This window comes from Hyla sarda, chromosome 4 (genome assembly GCF_029499605.1).
Source record: "Hyla sarda isolate aHylSar1 chromosome 4, aHylSar1.hap1, whole genome shotgun sequence".
Taxonomy (NCBI): domain Eukaryota; kingdom Metazoa; phylum Chordata; class Amphibia; order Anura; family Hylidae; genus Hyla; species Hyla sarda.
Window position 1 is genome coordinate 398707558 of NC_079192.1, and position 19417 is coordinate 398726974.

Genomic DNA, 19417 nt, shown 5'->3' on the forward strand with positions numbered 1-19417 from the left:
GGCGGAACCCCCGCGATCAGATATCTTATCCCCTATCTTTTGGATATGGGATAAGATGTCTAAGCGCCGAAGCACCCCTTTAAAGGGGTACTCCGCCCCTAGACATCTTATCCCCTATCCAAAGGATAGGGGATAAGATGTCAGATCGCCGGGGGTCCCCGGGGATCGCTGCTGCAGCACCCCGCTATCATTACTGCACAGAGAGAGTTCGCTCTGCACATAATGACGGGCGATACAGGGGACGGAGCATCGTTACGTCACGGCTCCGCCACTCGTGACGTCACAGCCCACCCTCGTCAATACAAGTCTATGGGAAGGGGGCGTGGCGGTCCTCACGCCCCCTGCCATAGACTTGCATTAAGGGGACGGGCCGTGATGTCATGAGGGGCGGAGCCATGACGTCACGCTGCTCCGGCCCCTGTATCGCCCGTCATTACGCACAGAACACGCTCTGTGCAGTAATGATAGCGGGGTGCCGCAGCAGCGATCCCCGGGGTCCCCAGCAGCGGGACCGCGGCGATCTAACATCTTATCCCCTATCCTTTGGATAGGGAATAAGATGCCAGGGGTGGAGTACCCCTTTAAGGAAATATTTGCAGTCCATCCTGGGAATTGGGTTTTCAAATCCTGTTCTGATTCACGCTGCATCGCTTTCTATCCATATCTGAGGAAGCGGCCAGACATGAATGACAACAAACAAGTCAGCGGCGTGAAATTATCTATGCATGAAGACCAAAGCCGGCTGCATGGATGATGTTAAACCGAATGCATTGGATTTAAATAAGAAAATACATTGAAAGCGTTATGGGGGAATATTTCCACGGCTCCCTGCTATGCACAATCCCATAATAACCCCTGGAGCTGATGAAGTGAACGGCAAACGCCATTGGGCGCGCACCCAACCTGATTTTACCGGTGATGATATAGAGGGAAATCGGGCTATGGAGGACGGATGGGAGACAAGTAGACAGCACGATGAATAATTGAAAAGATAGTTGCCTGGGGTTAAAGTTTTTTGCTGGATGTAATGTAGATATTCTGCACAGAGGTATCTAGAAAAAACATGGCAGCCTATGAGCGAGCGCCATGATGTACATTGGAGGAATACGCCAGACGGTCATAAGTAAATCCTTCCAACCTAAATCTCCAATGTATGTTATAAAAGCACTCTTAAAGGGGTACTCCACCCCTAGACATCTTATCCCCTATCCAAATCTGATTGCTGGGGCCCCCCGCGATCTCGGCTGCCGCACCCCAGATATCCGGTGCACAGAGCGAACTTTGCTCCGTGGCAGATGACTGGCGATGAGGGGCGGAGGCATGTGACATCACGGCCACGCCCCCTCAAAGCAAGTCTATGGGAGGGGGCGTGATGGTCACATTGAATGTCTATCTTAGTAAATTCAGGGTTAGGGATTGAGCTTAGTTTCCAGCACAACCACAGGATCCACAGCTGTCCTATTGTGTTTTAGTTCAGAGATCATTTAACTCTTGAGGTCCTTGGGGGTTTCATCAACCAGCTCGAGGGTTTGGAGATGAGAATGATAGATAGACAGATAGATAGATAAATAGATAGATAGATAGATAGGAGATAGATAGATAGATAGATAGATAGATAGGAGATAGATAGATATGAGATAGATAGATATGAGATAGATAGATAGATAGATAGATAGATAGATAGATATGAGATAGATAGATAGATAGATAAATAGATATGAGATAGAGAGATAAATAGATATGAGATAGATAGATAGATAGATAGATATGAGATAGATAGATATGAGATTGATATAGATAGATAGATATGAGATAGATAAATATATAGATAATAGATAGATAGATAGATAGATAGATAGGACATAGATAGATAGATATGAGATAGATAGATATGAGATTGATATAGATAGATAGATATGAGATAGATAAATATATAGATAATAGATAGATAGATAGATAGATAGATAGGACATAGATAGATAGATATGAGATAGATAGATATGATAGATAGATATGAGATAGATAGATATGAGATAGATATATATGAGATAGATAGATAGATAGATATGAGATAGATAGATATGAGATAGATAGATATGAGATAGATAGATAGATATGAGATAGATAGATAGATAGATAGATATGAGATAGATAGATATGAGATAGATAGATAGATATGAGATAGATATGAGATAGATGATAGATAGATAGATATATATGAGATAGATAGATATGAGATAGATAGATAGATAGATAGATATGAGATAGATAGATAGATAGATATGAGATAGATAGATATGAGATAGATAGATAGATAGATATGAGATAGATATGAGATAGATATAAGATAGATAGATATGAGATAGATGGATAGATAGATAGATAGATATGAGATAGATAGATATGAGATAGATAGATATGAGATAGATATGAGATAGATATAAGATAGATAGATATGAGATAGATAGATAGATAGATAGATAGATATGAGATAGATAGATATGAGATAGATAGATATGAGATAGATAGATATGAGATAGATAGATAGATATGAGATAGATGATAGATAGATAGATATGAGATAGATAGATATGAGATAGATAGATATGAGATAGATAGATAGATAGATAGATAGATATGAGATAGATAGATATGAGATAGATAGATATGAGATAGATAGATATGAGATAGATAGATAGATAGATAGATAGATAGATAGATATGAGATAGATATGAGATAGATATAAGATAGATAGATATGAGATAGATGGATAGATAGATAGATAGATAGATAGATAGACAGATAGATAGATAGATAGATATCAGATTAGGCAGCTATAATCCTTGTCCGTTTACCCAGTTTTTCTCCTTCCACTGACTCCCCCCGGTTGGGCACCATGGCGCTCGCCTCTTACATAGCAGATGGTAGATAGATATTTTTCCATTTCTGCAGAGTAATGAATGTAATAGGATCACACTGCAGCCATTGGCACCTAATGTGATCATGTAATCCTATAGCCAGGACGTCTTATTAACCTTCCTTCCAGTCTCAAATGCAATAAACACAAAATGCTTTATTTCTCGCTATCTTCCGCGGCTCGTCCTATTAGCCGGCACTACGAGCGCGGTACGGCACAAGAACACACAGAGCGTTATCTTGATGGAGCTATTTGGCGGAGATAACATTCTGCAGGAAATTTTTGTGATCTCACAAATACGACCGTACAGATAATGCAGCTTTGATGTCAAATAGACTCCGGGAAAAATGTAATTTTACTGAGACGCATAAATCCAGACGTTCTTCGAAAACATTTATTTCACATTCGCAATGAATTTACCTTGAGATCAAAGACAAGTAGTTCTTTCAAAATAAACTACCTTAAAGGCGGGTGTCCACTTTAGATCCCACAACAATCGGCAGTACCCTGTGGGGGGAACTCTGCAGCAAGTGTTCAATGTCCCTGCAGCGCCTCTACAGGGGAAATGAAGTATTACACAGTTCCTATAAAAAAAAAAAAATTAACAAATTATGCATCTTATGCAGTGGTCACAGCCGATGGCTGTCCAGGCATGCTGCGAGGTGAAGTTTGGCAACATCTGGAGGGCCACAGTTTGAGACCACTGATTTAATGCATAGATGTGTCAAGTCCACTTTAACAAAAAAAAAACATCTTCAAAGGGGTACTCCGCTCCTAAACGTCTTATCCCCTAACTAAAAGATAGGGGATACGATGTCCGATCCGGTCTGGGATCCCTGCAAACTACGGACGGTGATTGGAACTTCCATATTCGTGACGCCACGCCACACACCCTCCATTCATGTCTATGGGAGGGAGTGTGATGACTAGTACATACCGTATTTAAAAAATTAAGATTTTGAACCCAATAGTGGTCTTCAACCTGCGGACCTCCAGATGTTGCAAAACTACAACTCCCAGCATGCCCGGACAGCCATTGGCTGTCCGGGCTTGCTGGTAGTTGTAGTTTTGCAACATCGGGAGGTCGGCAGATTGAAGACCACTGCATAGGAGGTAATACTCACGTGTCCCTGTCGCTCCGGACCCGTCATCGCTGCCCTGGATGTCGCTCCATCGCTGTCGCCGTGTCCCCGTCGCTCCGGAACGTCTCTGCTGCCAGCCGGGTATCCTCGCTCTCCGTCGCCGTCATTACGCACACCGACGCACGTACGTGACGACGTGATGACGAGGAAGGAGAGCGCCGGCCATACAGGGGATCCCTGAACGGAGAAGACACCGAGGAGGCAGGTAAGGTCCCTCCCGGTGTCCTGTAAGCACTAACCCGGCTATTCAGTCGGGCTGTTCGGGACCGCCGCGGTGAGATAGTGGCGGTCCCGAACAGCCCGACTGAACAGCCGAGTTAGTGTCACTTTCCCTTCAGACACGGCGGTCAGCTTTGATCGCCGCGTCTGAAGGGTTAATACAGGGCATCACCACGATCGGTGATGTCCTGTATTAGCCGCGGGTCCCGGCCGTTGATGGCCGCAGGGACCGCCGCGATAGGGGTGTATTCGCCGTATAAGATGCACCGACTTTTTCCCCCCAGTTTTGGGGAAGAAAAAGTGCGTCTTATACGGCCAAAAATACGGTACCGTGTTTCCCCAAAAATAAACCCTACTCCGAAAGTAAGCCCTAGCAATATTATCAGGGTGGGCTGCAATATGAGCCCTACCCTGAAAATAAGACCTAGGCCTCGGGTAATTAACTGGCGGACCGCGGTCCAGATCCGGACTGCGGCCGCCAGTACCATAATGCCCCCGGCCACCTACCCCGCACCCAGGACCCCCGGCCCCGCTGGTCCCGTGGCAAGTTACCGTAAATGTGTGTGTGGGGTAATTAATTGGCGGACTGGGCCGCCAGTACTGTAATGCCCGCAGGAGGATGGGGACTGTAGCAGTGTGGAAGATAGGGGGGGGGGGGGCTGCGGCATCCTCCACACTGCTACAGCCCTCCTGCAGCCCCCATAAATAAGCCCTACCCTGAAAATAAGTGCTAGTGTGTTTTTTGGGACTAAAATGAATATAAGACCCGGTCTTATTTTCAGAGAAACACGGTAGCCGTCTCGCCTCCTCCTATAGACATGAATGGAGGGGGTGTGACGGCTGTGGTCGTCCGTCATCCGACACGGAGCTCGCTCCGCACACCGGATGACCGGCGTGCCGCGCCGGAGATCATGGGGATCGTATCGCAGACATCTTATCCACTATCCTTTGAATAGGGGATAAGATGTTTAGGAGTGTAGTACCCCTTTAATCTGTAGAACGGCTGTCTGGGCATACTGGGAGTTGTAGTTTTGCAACAGCTGGAGGCACACTGGTTGGGAAACACTGAACTAGGGTACTGGGGTGCAACTCCTGTACTGGGCCACGAAATGTGGCTGCACATATAGTTTCTCTACCAGTGTTTCTCAACCAGCGTGCCTCCAGCTGTTGCAAAACTACAACTCCCAGCATGCCCGGACAGCCTTTGGCTGTCCGGGCATGCAGGGAGTTGTAGTTCTGCAACAGCCAGAGGCACACTGGTTGGGAAACACTGATCTAGTCTCTTGATTTCAGTTGGTACCATGTAATGCTGCTTGTCACCTGTGGGGGAGCTGTAGGGTAATGGAATGTTATGCTCCATAAAGATTACAAGCGATTGCTGGGGATCCAAGCAAAAACCAACCCGGATTCAGCTTCTATTTAACTCAGCAACTGTTGAATTTCCCTGCAGCGCCACCAGAGGTGAACTGAACCATTAGTCCTCAATGACATGAATATGTTGTCTGCATAATACATGGATGTTTTGGGTCCTCCAGAGCAAGAGATGCTCTTTGGTGGAGATTTATCAAAATCTGTCCGGAGGAAAAGTTGCCCATAGCAACCAATCAGATCGCTTCTTTCATTTTTAACAAGGCCTCTGCAAAGTGAAAGTATCGATCTGATTGGTTGCTATGGGCAACTGGGCAACTTTTCCTCTGAGAGGCCATCGTATGTTGAAATGATCGTATGTCGGGGCCATCGTAGGTCGGGGGGGGGTCACTGTATATATATATATATATATATATATATATATATATATATATATAGACCCCTCTGTGCCCCTTGTAAATTTGTGGACCCCCCATCTGTGTCCCCATATTTGTAGACCCCCTTGTGCCCTCATATATTTGTAGACCCCCATGTATATATATATATATAGCTGTAGGCCCTCCACAGACATTTTGTCTCCAGTCATATACAGTATATAGCAGGAGGCACTATGTCTGTGTACTGCCCCGCTTCAGGACTCTGATCACTGCTCCTCCGATCCGGGTCTGGATCTACTGCTATTGCCTATGGGCCATAGCAGCAGGTCCCCCAGCCGTAGGAGCAGTGGTCAGAGCTCCGTAGCTGCCCACGTACTGGAAACTTGCCGGCCCGCACGTCCTCCTGCTTCTGTCCCGCGCCGCTCCTCCAGACTGGGCACACGTCACGTAAGTGCCATGACTGCATGCGCTGCCACCCGGCAGCCTTGGCACATTTAAAGTGTCCGTGGCCTGTGGGAGAGTAACCTGGACATCCCTGTGTCCCGAAAGGATCTTTTGGGCCTGTATTCTCGGACACTCTTACCTTGGACACGCCTCTTCCTGAGCAGTGGATGTCAGAATGAGTGAGCAGCGGAACAGAGGGATTTGTGAGCCAAATACAGACGCTAGCCACATAAAAAAAGACATGTACAACATCTGCAAGACCTAGTGAGTGACATATAGAAGCATATTTTTTTTTTCTGTAATTTGACAGGTATGCTTTATTCTCACAATTGCATCACTCTTGTCCATGGCCTGTATCCGGTCCCGCGTTTTCTGAATGGTGGACTGCCTCTTTAAGAATAGAATTTTAACAAACAAGCCCAAGCAGCTGGTTACGATAATTTATTGATGAATATGATAATTAACTCATTATGTGTTTTCCACAAGAAGCGTCGTATTTTTTATTTATTTTTTGTTTTTTTTGCCTAGTGAACCCCTACAGCTCTATAGACATTTCCCAGCAGTGTGGGACATATGTTCTCATCTCAAGATATATATATATATATATATTAATTATTATAATTTTTTTTTTTTTTTCGTGGAGTGACGCACATGTGACAGCTTGTGACACTTCTCGCTGGCTCGCTGCCCTGAGCTTTTTAATGTCCCACGCTCCTATTACCAGCAGTAGATGCTGTAAAATAAACTCGGCATTTGCTGATTAAAAATCATACAACAAACGGTCTTATTGATCGGTGTAGGAGATCAAAGACGGATATTTCCAGCAGCTTGTCGACTCTAATTTTAAGTTGTGACTAAATGCCGCTCTAGCGAGGAACGTTCGGGTCATTTACTCAGCTTTTCTAAATTCGTTCTAACATAGATGCCTGCAGAGTTAAATAGAAGCTGAATCCGGGTTGGTTTTTGCTTGGATCCCCAGCAATCGCTTGTAATCTTTATGGAGCATAACATTCCATTACCCTACAGCTCCCCCACAGGTGACAAGCAGCATTACATGGTACCAACTGAAATCAAGAGGCTAGATCAGTGTTTCCCAAACAGTGTGCCTCTGGCTGTTGCAGAACTACAACTCCCTGCATGCCCGGACAGCCAAAGGCTGTCCGGGCATGCTGGGAGTTGTAGTTTTGCAACAGCTGGAGGCACGCTGGTTGAGAAACACTGGTAGACAAACTATATGTGCAGTCACATGTGGTGGCTCAGCACAGGAGTTGCACCCCAGTACCCTAGCTCAGTGTTTCGCAACCAGTGTGCCTCCAGCTGTTGCAAAACTACAACTCCCAGCTGGGAGTTGTAGTTTTGCAACAGCTGGAGGCACACTGGTTGGGAAACCCTGCCCTAGCTGCAGACTCCATCCTGTGACCATCCTGGGCCCTCCCCTATATTATATAATGTATTGTACATATATTGTTGTATACCTTTAAGAGATGTTGTCATGTAATTGATTATAACCAGGGAAGGTACAGGTGACCATGTGACCTACAGGGTGACCTATGGGACCCCTCCAAGTCTCCCCCATATAAGCCCTGGGTGGAGCTTCCTCAGTCTCTTTAGTGCTGAGTTGCAGTGAGGTCAAGTCTGGAGAGAGTGTCTGGTGTCCTAAAGAGGCCTAAAGTCTACCACGCAGCCACGGATCCACCAGTCCACTACCCTCCAGGTCCAAGTCAAAACCTGGTAAGCTACAAACGGGGTATAGTCAGTCTTAGTCAAGTCAGTCAAAGTCAATCTGTCTCAAGTCAGCATGGCTCTGCATCAAATTGTCCCAGTCCACTATAAGTCCCAGCAAGCTCTGTGGTCTCTGAAGTCACTGGTCACCTCTTTGGGCCTAGCCAAACTGTCTAGACTGTTACATCTGTCTGACTCAGTGAAGCTGCCGCTGTTCCGTAACTTGGCGTCGGAGTCATTATTTGTCCCCGTGCCTAGCCCAGGATCCAGCCGCCTACCTTCGGGTGGTAAAGAGGTTAAAACATGCCCTGGCGTCACGAACACAAGGGGTTAATGCAAAGAGGTCGACGTGTTTCACATAATACACCTGAAACGCACCAGCTATCGTCGGCCACTGTGATTTAAAGGGGCTTTAAATAAAATATGAAGATTCGTGTCTCTCTCTACATTTGCTGGATTCACTATTCCATGGTTTGGTGTTGCATTGGGTCCGCACAGGTGAACTTCTGAGCTGGGTGAGCTGGATAACGCTGTGGTTTTGGGATACATTTTACCTACAATGAAAAACAAAACAAAAAAAGTTCTACTGAATGTGCTCTGTGCAATACCCCATTTCACCTGTAGTGGCCGCTATAGAGGAAATGCAAAGCTGCCAATAGCTTCCCTTGGCGATCATAGGTGATCGACCTCAGATTCTCATTTAGAGAAGAGATTATAGGGACAACCTCTTTAATGTAATAGCATATTATCAATATACAGAATAGGTATAGTATATATAACTTCATTGTTCTTGTAGTTTTTAAAGGGGTACTCCCATGGAAAACTTTTTTTTAAATCAACTGGTGCCAGAAAGTTAAAGGGGTATTCCAGGAAAAATCTTTTTTTTATATATCAACTGGTTCCAGAAAGTTAAACAGATTTTTAAATTACTTCTATTGAAAAATCTTAATCCTTCCAGTACTTTTTAGGGGCTGTATACTACAGAGGAAATGTTTATCTTTTTAGATTTCTCTGATGTCATGACCACAGTGCTCTCTGCGGACCTCTGCTGTCCATTTTAGGAACTGTCCAGAGCAGGAGAAAATCCCCATTGCAAACATATGCTGCTCTGGACAGTTCCTAAAATGGACAGCAGAGGTCAGCAGAGAGCACTGTGGTCATGACATCAGAGAAATCTAAAAATATAAGCATTTCCTCTGTAGTATACAGCCCCTGAAAAGTACTGGAAGGATTAAGATTTTTTAATAGATTTACAAATCTGTTTAACTTTCTGGAACCAGTTGATATATAAAAAAAATATTTTTCCTGGAATACCCCTTTAACTTTCTGGCACCAGTTGATTTAAAAAAAAGTTTTCCATGGGAGTACCCCTTTAAAAACTACAAGAACAATGAAGTTATATATACTATACCTATTCTGTATATTGATAATATGCTATTACATTAAAGAGGTTGTCCCTATAATCTCTTCTCTAAATGAGAATCTGAGGTCGATCACCTATGATCGCCAAGGGAAGCTATTGGCAGCTTTGCATTTCCTCTATAGCGGCCACTACAGTTGAAATGGGGTATTGCACAGAGCACAATCAGTAGAACTTTTTTTGTTTTGTTTTTCATTGTAGGTAAAATGTATCCCAAAACCACAGCGTTATCCAGCTCACCCAGCTCAGAAGTTCACCTGTGCGAACTTTCTGGCACCAGTTGATTAAAAAAAAAAAAAGTTTTCCATGGGAGTACCCCTTTAAAGGGGTACTCCGGTGGAAAACATTTTCATTTTAAATCAACTGGTGCCACAAAGTTAAACAGATTTGTAAATGACTTCTATTACAAAAAATCTTAATCCTTCCTGTACTTTCCACAGAAAGTTCTTTTCTTTTTGAATTTCCTTTCTGTCTGACCACAGTGCTCTCTGCTGACACTTCTGTCCACATCAGGAACTGTACAGAGCAGCATATGTTTGCTATGGGGATTTGCTCCTGCTCTGGACAGTTCCTAAAATGGACAGAGGTGTCAGCAGAGAGCACTGTGGTCAGACAGAAAAGGAAATTCAAAAAGAAAAGACCTTCTTGTGGAACATATAGCAGCTGATAAGTACTGGAAGGATTAAGATTTTGAAATTTGAAAAAAAATTACAAATCTGTTTTATTTTCTGGCACCAGTTGATTTAAAAAAAAAAATTCCACCATAGTACCCCTTTAAGTTTGTTCCATTAGTTTTCTTACGACTTTGAGTTGATGTTTAGCGCTTGTAGAACGCCTGGAAAGGAAACAGATGGCCATGTAGTAATGACGAATCCTCCCCGGTGCTTCAGGTGACATGAAACCCCTTTGTCATGCACATAATGTTGATAAATGAGCCGAACAGCAAGTGGGGAAATAAATATCTTGCGCTAAACAAGTCACTGGGGTTACGAAAAGGGATGTCCAGACTACAAATTTCGTACAGACCGGAGCTAAGGCGTAAATTGGATTCCGCAAAGTAAATGAAACAAGGAATGAAAATAATACAATCAAGTCTGTAGGAGCGATCGGTCTATGTAGACCAAAGTAATTATAACGTAAGTAAAAATAACATAAAAATAAACTAAAAAAAATAATTAATAAATAGTAATAAAAATAAATAATGATAATGTCTATTAATAAATATTACTATAAATTTTTTTCATTATTTTTTATCATTATTTATTAATTTTTATTAATAATATTTTTATTATCAATAATAATAACAATAATAATTATTATTATTATAAATAATGATAAAAAATAATAATGATAAATTAATAATGATATTAATATAATAGACAAGAAATAAATTATTTTGCAGACAATTGTTTATTTAATGCAGTGTTTTTGCTAACCAGCTGTTGCAAAACTAAAACTCCCAGCATGCCCGGACAGCCTTTGGCTGTCCGGGCATGCTGGGAGTTTTAGTTTTGCAACAGCTGGAGGCACCCTGGTTGATGTGATGAGATGCAAAAGGGATCCTGTGTCTTGCAGTACAAGCTGCTGCCTAAAACAAAGAATGAACATCAGTGTGGAGAACATCGCCATCTGCTGTTTATGGTTGGGTACTGCATTGTATTAATTGCAATTTAACTTGACATTTATTAGTATTTCATTAGCGGTTTTGACAAGGCAAAGTCAATTACATTAAAAGGGGTGGCTGTTCTTCTGTAAATTGTATTATGAAAGTTATACCATTGTCTAGTACAGAACAAAAAATTAGAACTCCGCTTTCTGTCATTGAGTGGATACATGCTTATCCACACAGATGAAAGGGGTATATAATGCACCAGTCTAGGCCAATGGTCTCCAACCTGTTGCAAAACTACAGCTCTCAACATGCCCTCACAGCTGCGGGGCATGCTTGAAGTTGTAGTTTTTGCATCACCTGGAGAGTGACAGGTTGAAAAGACGTGTCTAGATAATCGTAAATTGTAACAAGTCCTCTACTGTGTAAGCAGGACTAGGTGAGGTGGGGCTTTCTGACTGCAGGTGAATTTAAAGAAGCACTCCGGGATTTTTTATTATTTTTATAATGTATAATAGCTGAGTACCAGGCATTGCCCGGTTTTTCCTTCCTAATCCTTATTGGGGAGGAAAATAAACAAAGGAGGAAGCTTTTGACTTCATATCCCGTCCTCATATATTGTTGTCATATCCCAACCCCATATCCCAACCTCCTATCCCGTCATCATATCCCATCCTTATATCCCGGCCTCCTATCCCGTCCTCCTATCCCGACCTTCTATCCCGTCCTCCTATCCCGACCTCCTATCCCGTCCTCCTTTCCCGACCTATCCCAACCTCCTATCCTGTCCTCCTATCCCGTCCTCCTATGTCCACCTCCTATCCCGACCTCCTATCCCGACCTCCTATCCCGTCCTCCTATCCCGTCCTCCTATCTCAACCTCCTATCCCGTCCTCCTATCCCGTCCTCCTATCCCGTCCTCCTATCCCGTCCTCCTATCTCCACCTCCTATCCCGACCTCCTATCCCGACCTCCTATCCCGTCCTCCTATCCCGTCCTCCTATCCCGTCCTCCTATCTCCACCTCCTATCCCGACCTCCTATTCCGTCCTCCTATCCCGTCCTCCTATCCCGTCCTCCTATCTCAACCTCCTATCCAGACCTCCTATCCCGTCCTCCTATCTCCACCTCCTATCCCGTCCTCCTATCCCGTCCTCCTATCTCAACCTCCTATCCAGACCTCCTATCCCGTCCTCCTATCTCCACCTCCTATCCCGACCTCCTATCCCGTCCTCCTATCCCGTCCTCCTATCCCGTCCTCCTATCTCCACCTCATATCCCGACCTCCTAACTCGACCTCCTATCCCAACCATCCCGTCCTCCTATCTTGACCTCCTATCTTGACCTCTCATCTCGTCCTCATATTCCGACCTGTAATATGTGACCAGGTATTGAAATATCTCCAGCCGTACGGAAGTTATGTGGGAACATACATTTCCCATTGATTTGCATGGGACTTTAAACAAAACCCCCGACCCTCACAAATGGGGGTAGTTAAGGGTTAAATTAACTATCCTATATTTTAAGTGGACATATAAGTAACATGTGACCAAGTATTATCGAAATATCTCCAGACGTTTGGAAGTTATGCAGTTAACATATATTTCCCATAGACTTGCATGGGACTTTAAACATAAGCCCCGCCCCTGGCAAATGGGGGTGAGTAAGGGTTAAATTACCTATCCTATGTTTGTTGTTGACATATAAGTAACATGTGTGCCAAGTTTCATGTTAATATCTTTAGCCATTTTGAAGTTTTTGTGGAACATACATACACACACACATACATACATACACACGTTGAGTTTTATATATATAGATGAGAATAATGTAGAGGTTCTTGTGTATGCCTTGTGCTTACCTGTTTTAGCTGATGTGGCAGGCATGAGAGTGTGGGTTTGCAATTCAACCACTGAAATGAATTCCTAGCCAAACAGCAGCCGGCGGGGAAATTTCAAAACCGGCCGCGGCCATATCCCCGGCAGATCCGCGCTGCATCATATTCATTTTAATGCGCGACTGGAGTCAGAAAGTGACTCCGGTTGGCTCATTGTTGCCTTATGGCTCATTTTTCCACCGTATCTGGTTTTGTGGCTGGACTGAAAACCACCGAATACCACGGTTTTCAGTCCGGCCACAAAACCGGATAAGGTGCAAAAATGAGCACCGGAGACCGGAGTCACTGTCTGACTCCGGTTGGCAAATTTAAAGGGGAAATCTGGCGCTAAGACATCTTATCCCCTATCTTATGTACCCTACACTATGAACCCTACACTATGAACCCTACACTATGAACCCTACACTATGAACCCTACACTATGAACCCTACACTATGTATCCTACACTATGAACCCTACACTATGAACCCTACACTATGTATCCTACACTCTTTTCTCATTTTCAGGTAACCAGGTCTTGTAATATATATTTTATGCACATTATCTATCCATGTATGTTAATATTTGTTAACTCCATCTTGTCATACATTGTCATATTACATTACATTTTGCTCCTTAATCCCCAGTATAGCAGCATTCCCTTTTCCAAGGATTATACCAAACATACCAAACTACCAGGACGCGCTTGTACCTGTCAGTCATCTTTTGTGTCTATTGCTTCCTTTCCCAGAAGCGTAGACTTTATTATTTTGGATTCTATCGCCCCCCCCCCCCCCCCCCCCCATACAATCTTCTCTGGGATCCTATTGATACATTGTTCCTAAGAAGATCTTATCACCTGTACCTTGACAGCTTGTTCTAGAAATGAAATATGTCAACAGACTACAGAACCTGCGCCGGCACAATAGGATCCTTCCTGAAAGGAGCTCCAGACGTCTGTTCTTTACTTTTCACAGTCTTTTCACTGGGGTTTGTATTAATAACCAGGACGAACCCAAAAAAAAAAAGACTTCTTCTGCTCCCGCGGTCCCCCCCCAGCAGCAGAGAGGATGATCCCCCCCCCCCCCAGAGGACATCTGGAGCACGTGAAACGTCTTTACACCAAATAGATAATTGTGATTATTAATTAAAATGATGGCAGACGTAACGACAATTAATTTCGGACCTGACAAATGGTAATTGTTATAGTATCCGGTGATTAATGGCCCTTTATGGAACTGTTAAAGGGTTTATTGTAATGCGGGAATTCGCATTGTTTGGTAACGTAGGTTATTGTAAAAGTGTTATAGGAGACAATTAGTGGATCTGGTGAATAGGTAGTCACGGACTTTAAAAAAAAAAGCTTTAAATAAAACAATGTCTTTCGGTATGCGGTAAAAGGAACAGGAGGTCCTCAAAATAAAATGTACAGACTTGCTATATTAAAAGGGTACTTCGGTAGAAACCTTTTTTTATATCAACTGGTGCCAAAAAGTTAAACAGATTTGTAAATTACTTCTATTAAAAAATCTTAATCCTTCCAGTACTTTTTGAGGGCTGTATACTACAGAGGAAATGCTTTTCTTTTTGGATTTCTCTTCTGTCATGCTCTCTGCTGACCTCTGCTGTCCATTTTAGGAACTGTCCAGAGCAGGAGAAAATCCCCATAACAAACATATGCTGCTCTGGTCAGCAGAGAGCACTGTGGTCGTGACAGAAGAGAAATCCAAAAAGAAAAGCATTTCCTCTGTAGTATACAGCCCCAAAAAAGTACTGGAAGCATTAAGATGTGTTAATAGTAATTTACAAATCCGTCCAACTTTCTGGCACCAGTTGATTTAAATAAAAATAAAAGTTTTCCACTGGAGTACCCCTTTAAGCACCCATAGTGGTGCCATAGCCAATACTGTTCATACTGATGTGGTATTGAGACCCACATGCATAAAGTTTATATAAGCTGCATTAAGGTTATACAATCCCGACATGTTTTCCCCCACAATTGATCAAGGTTCCTCAGGGGATTACAGACACAGGATTATCCATAGAAACATCCAGGTAACATAGCTGTAAATACTAATAAAAAGATCACCATGCATGAATGGGTAATACCACAGGTTCAACTTGGATCAGGCCCTACTAGCGTATAGGATTATATATATATATATATATATATATATATATATATATATATATATGGGTCTCTCAACATAGAGGTTCAAGATGTCAGATGATTTTCCCTTTGCAGCAGTTCTTGTAGTGGTAAGTGGGTGACTCTGCATGTCGCGTCATCTTAAAGGGAAACCTACACTTCAGTGAAGATTCTTGACGTATCTACCAGATGTTGGCAGGAACCTATGAACTAGATCCCCTACAGGAGCGGCTTTAAACATCATAAGGTTACCTCAGAGCCCGCAACATGTTTTGAGGCAACGTCGGAAGTATATCAAAACTGCTGAAGGCCCAAAACAAGGACAGGAAGGGGAGTCCATACATACAGTACCTGTTGGGGGTGGGATGTTCTTTTTGCACTGAGAGTGTTCCTGGTCCCTGCCGGAGTCCAATAATCTTGCATGGCAATGCAAATCTATGGGAATCCAGCAATTCCGTATACCGCTGGCTTTAGCTGAGCAGAATAGAAGTGACGGGACAGGTCAATTATGGTATATGATGAAGAAGGTCATATTCTCCATTCACGACCAATGGCGGCCCCTGGATGATTTCCGTAGCTGGGGGCCATTGTTAATAGTCGGCATGTAGCGATCATTGCTCCCGGCTACTAACTCTTTAGAGGCCGTTGTCAAAACAGAAGCATCTAAATGGCCCTTACAAGCATCATTGGCGGATTGCCCCCCCCCCCCCCCCTTGCACACATACCCAACACGATTGCAGGGAAGTGATCCGTTGTCCTGACAACCAGAGGGCTCTGCTAGGCCTCCATCACTGTGGTAGGCTCTACCAATAGAGTGCAGAGCCGATGGATCAATGCAGGATATATGTCCTGCATTGATCTATATGAGCAATCTAATGATTGGTCATACAATGATTGCTCAGGCAATTTTAAGCAAACTCATTTATTTAAAAAAAAAATGTTTTTAAATAAATAAAAATTGAAGAGTATATATGGGGTGTCATTGTCATTGTTCTGACCTGAAGAATAAACATAACATGTCAGTTTGACTGCAGTTTGTACTGCACGGATATTTAAAGGGGTACTCCAGTGGAAAGCATTTTTTTTTTTTTTTTTTATCAACTGGTGCCAGAAAGATCAACAGATTTGTAAATTACTCCTATTAAAAAATCTTTACCCTTCCAGTACTTTTTAGCAGCTGCATGCTACAGAGGAAATTCTTTTCTTTTTGAATTTCTTTTTTGTCTTATCCACAGTGCTCTCTGCTGACACCTCTGTCCATATCAGGAACTGTCCAGAGCAGGAGAAAATCCCCATAGCAAACCTCTCCTGCTCTGGACAGTTCCTGACATGGACAGAGGTGTCAGCAGAGAGCACTGTGGACAAGACAAAAAAGAAATTCAAAAAGAAAATAATTTCCTCTGTAGCATACAGCTGCTAAAAAGTACTGGAAGGATTAAGATTTTTTAATAGAAGTCATTTACAAATCTGTTTAATTTTCTGGCACCAGGAATCCTATGACCCTTGTAAGCACATCATTGAGATTGCCGTTCTCTTAATGTCTTATATAGGAGCCGTGGACATACAGCTGAAGAGATGTAAATTCTGAATGATGGAGTGTTCCTGGAAAGTCCTTGTGCTAATAGTGTTTACCTCTCTGGGAATCCAATACACAGCCATCAAGTCCCTCAGGATGACCTCTATATCCCCGTGCAGGAGCATGGCGGCCGAGAATCGCTGTGGACACATCAAAGGTGACAACATCACTTGCCTGTTTTCTTGTTTTTGTTGGAGGATCAATAAAGTTATTTCCATCTCACTATCCTGCGCCTGCAATCTGTGCAGAGAGAAAGTTGCCCAGTTGCCCATAGAAACCAATCAGATCTCTTCTTTTATTTTTCAGAGGCCTTTTAAAAAAATTGAAAGAAGCGATCTGATTGGTTGCTATGGGCAACTGGTCAACTTTTTCTCTGGACAGGTTTTGTTAAATCTCCCCACTGGTGGTTGGGAGCATTCTATTTAGTATATGACACCTAGTGGTGCGGGTATATTCAGTGTTGGTGCCCGGTGGTATATTTAATATTTAACACCTGGTGTTGGTGGCATATTATGGGTAGGACACCCAGTGGTCCGTGTTATGATCAGTGTAAGAAACCTGGTGGTCGGTGGAATAATCAGTGCAGGAGCGGACACAGACAGCAGAGGGCCCCTGTGCAAAAAATGTTTCCCCACATTAGGTAGCATAGATTCCCTACATTAGGTAGCAATATCCCCACATTAGGTAGCAGTATCCCCACATTAGGTAGCATAGATTCCCTACATTAGGTATCATAGATTCCCCACATTAGGTAGCAGTATCCCCACATTAGGGAGCAGTATCCCCACATTAGGTAGCATAGATTCCCCACATTAGGTAGCAGTATCCCCACATTAGGTAGCAGTTTCCCCACATTAGGTAGCATAGATTCCCCACGTTAGGTAGCATAGATTCCCCACATTAGGTAGTAGTTTCCCCACATTAGGTAGCATAGATTCCCCACATTAGGTAGCAGTTTCCCCACATTAGGTAGCAGTTTCCCCACATTAGGTAGCATAGGTTCCCCACATTAGGTAGCAGTATCCCCACATTAGGTAGCAGTTTCCCCACATTAGGTAGCATAGATTCCCCACATTAGGTAGCATAGATTCCCCACATTAGGTAGCAGTTTCCCCATATTAGGTAGCACAGATTCCCCACATTAGGTAGCAGTTTCCCCATATTAGGTAGCATAGATTCCCCATATTAGGTAGCAGTATCCCTACATTAGGTAGAATAGATTCCCTACATTAGGTAGAATAGATTCCCTACATTAGGTAGCATAGATTTCCCACATTAGGTAGCATAGATTCCCCCATATTAGGTAGCAGTATCCCTACATTAGGTAGAATAGATTCCCTACATTAGGTAGCATAGATTCCCCACATTAGGTAGCATAAATTCCCCATATTAGTTAGCATAGATTCCCCATATTAGGTAGTACAGATTCCCCACATTAGGTAGCATAGATTCCCCACATTAGGTAGCATAGATTCCCCACATTAGGTAGCATAGATTCCCCACATTAGGTAGCATAGATTCCCCACATTACGTAGCATAGATTCCCCATATTGGATAGCATAGATTCCCCATATTAGGTAGCACAGATTCCCCACATTAGGTAGCATAAATGCCCCACATTAGGTAGCATAGATTCCCCACATTAGGTAGCATAGATTCCCCATATTAGGTAGCAGTATCCCTACATTAGGTAGAGTAGATTCCCTACATTAGGTAGAAAAGGTTCCCTACATTAGGTAGCATAGCCCCCCAACACACACAGACACACTTACCGGGCCTGTGCAGCGCTTCTCTTTTCCGGTGGCGGCCTGACAAGTGACGTCACTGACGTCCTCCTGCGCAAGTCTGCGGAGGGACGTCACTTGCGCGACATCCCTCCTCAGACCCGGGTCGGCTCGCTACGCTATTATGCGCCGCGGCGGCTTTAGAACAGTGAGCAGCGGTTGTGCAGCCCCGCTGCTCACTGTTCGTCATGTGAGGGCTGCGAGCCCTTTTTGAAAGGGCGGTGGGCCCCCTCACACACTAGGCCCCTGTGCAGCTGAACCAGTGGCACAGGCATATGTCTACCCCAGGGCTCGAGTACTGCAGGAACATTCAGAGGAGGAACGCTGTCCCTGTTACATTAGTCCTCTGTTCTTACCCTCCCTCTGTCTCCTCCCCTGGCCCGGACTGCTAGATGCTGGAGATGTAGGACCTGGGATGATGTCACCAACACATGTTGGGGGCGGAGCTTAGCTGTGGAGGAAAAGAGAGATCATGGCTGAAGGACCTGTGTGATGCTGTGGAGGCGGGGCTGAGCCACATGTCACTCCAGTAAGTATTACATTGAAGGAGATTTGTTACAGTGTATCACCCCAGTAGTAAGGTGATTACATGAGGAGGAGGTTTGTTACAGTGTGTCATCCCAGTAGTAAGGTGATTACATGAGGAGGAGGTTTGTTACAGTGTGTCAACCCCGGTAATAAGAAGATTACACGAGGAGGAGGTTTGTTACAGTGTGTCATCCCAGTAGTAAGGAGATTACATGAGGAGGAGGTTTGTTACAGTGTGTCACCCCAGTAGTAAGAAGATTACATGAGGAGGAGGTTTGTTACAGT

At 43.7% G+C, this 19417-nt stretch overlaps 1 protein-coding gene across 2 annotated transcripts in view; it reads left to right on the forward strand.

The window, feature by feature from the left end:
• The window catches only part of LOC130267453 (carbohydrate sulfotransferase 1-like), a 160645-nt gene that overhangs the window by 132951 nt on the left and 8277 nt on the right, over positions 1 to 19417 (forward strand). For both annotated transcript variants that reach the window (XM_056517298.1, XM_056517297.1), the window contains exon 3: positions 16795 to 16977. In XM_056517298.1, the coding sequence (XP_056373273.1) occupies positions 16833 to 16977 (145 nt within the window). In that variant the 5' untranslated portion in view covers positions 16795 to 16832. The remainder of the gene's footprint in view (positions 1 to 16794; positions 16978 to 19417) is intronic.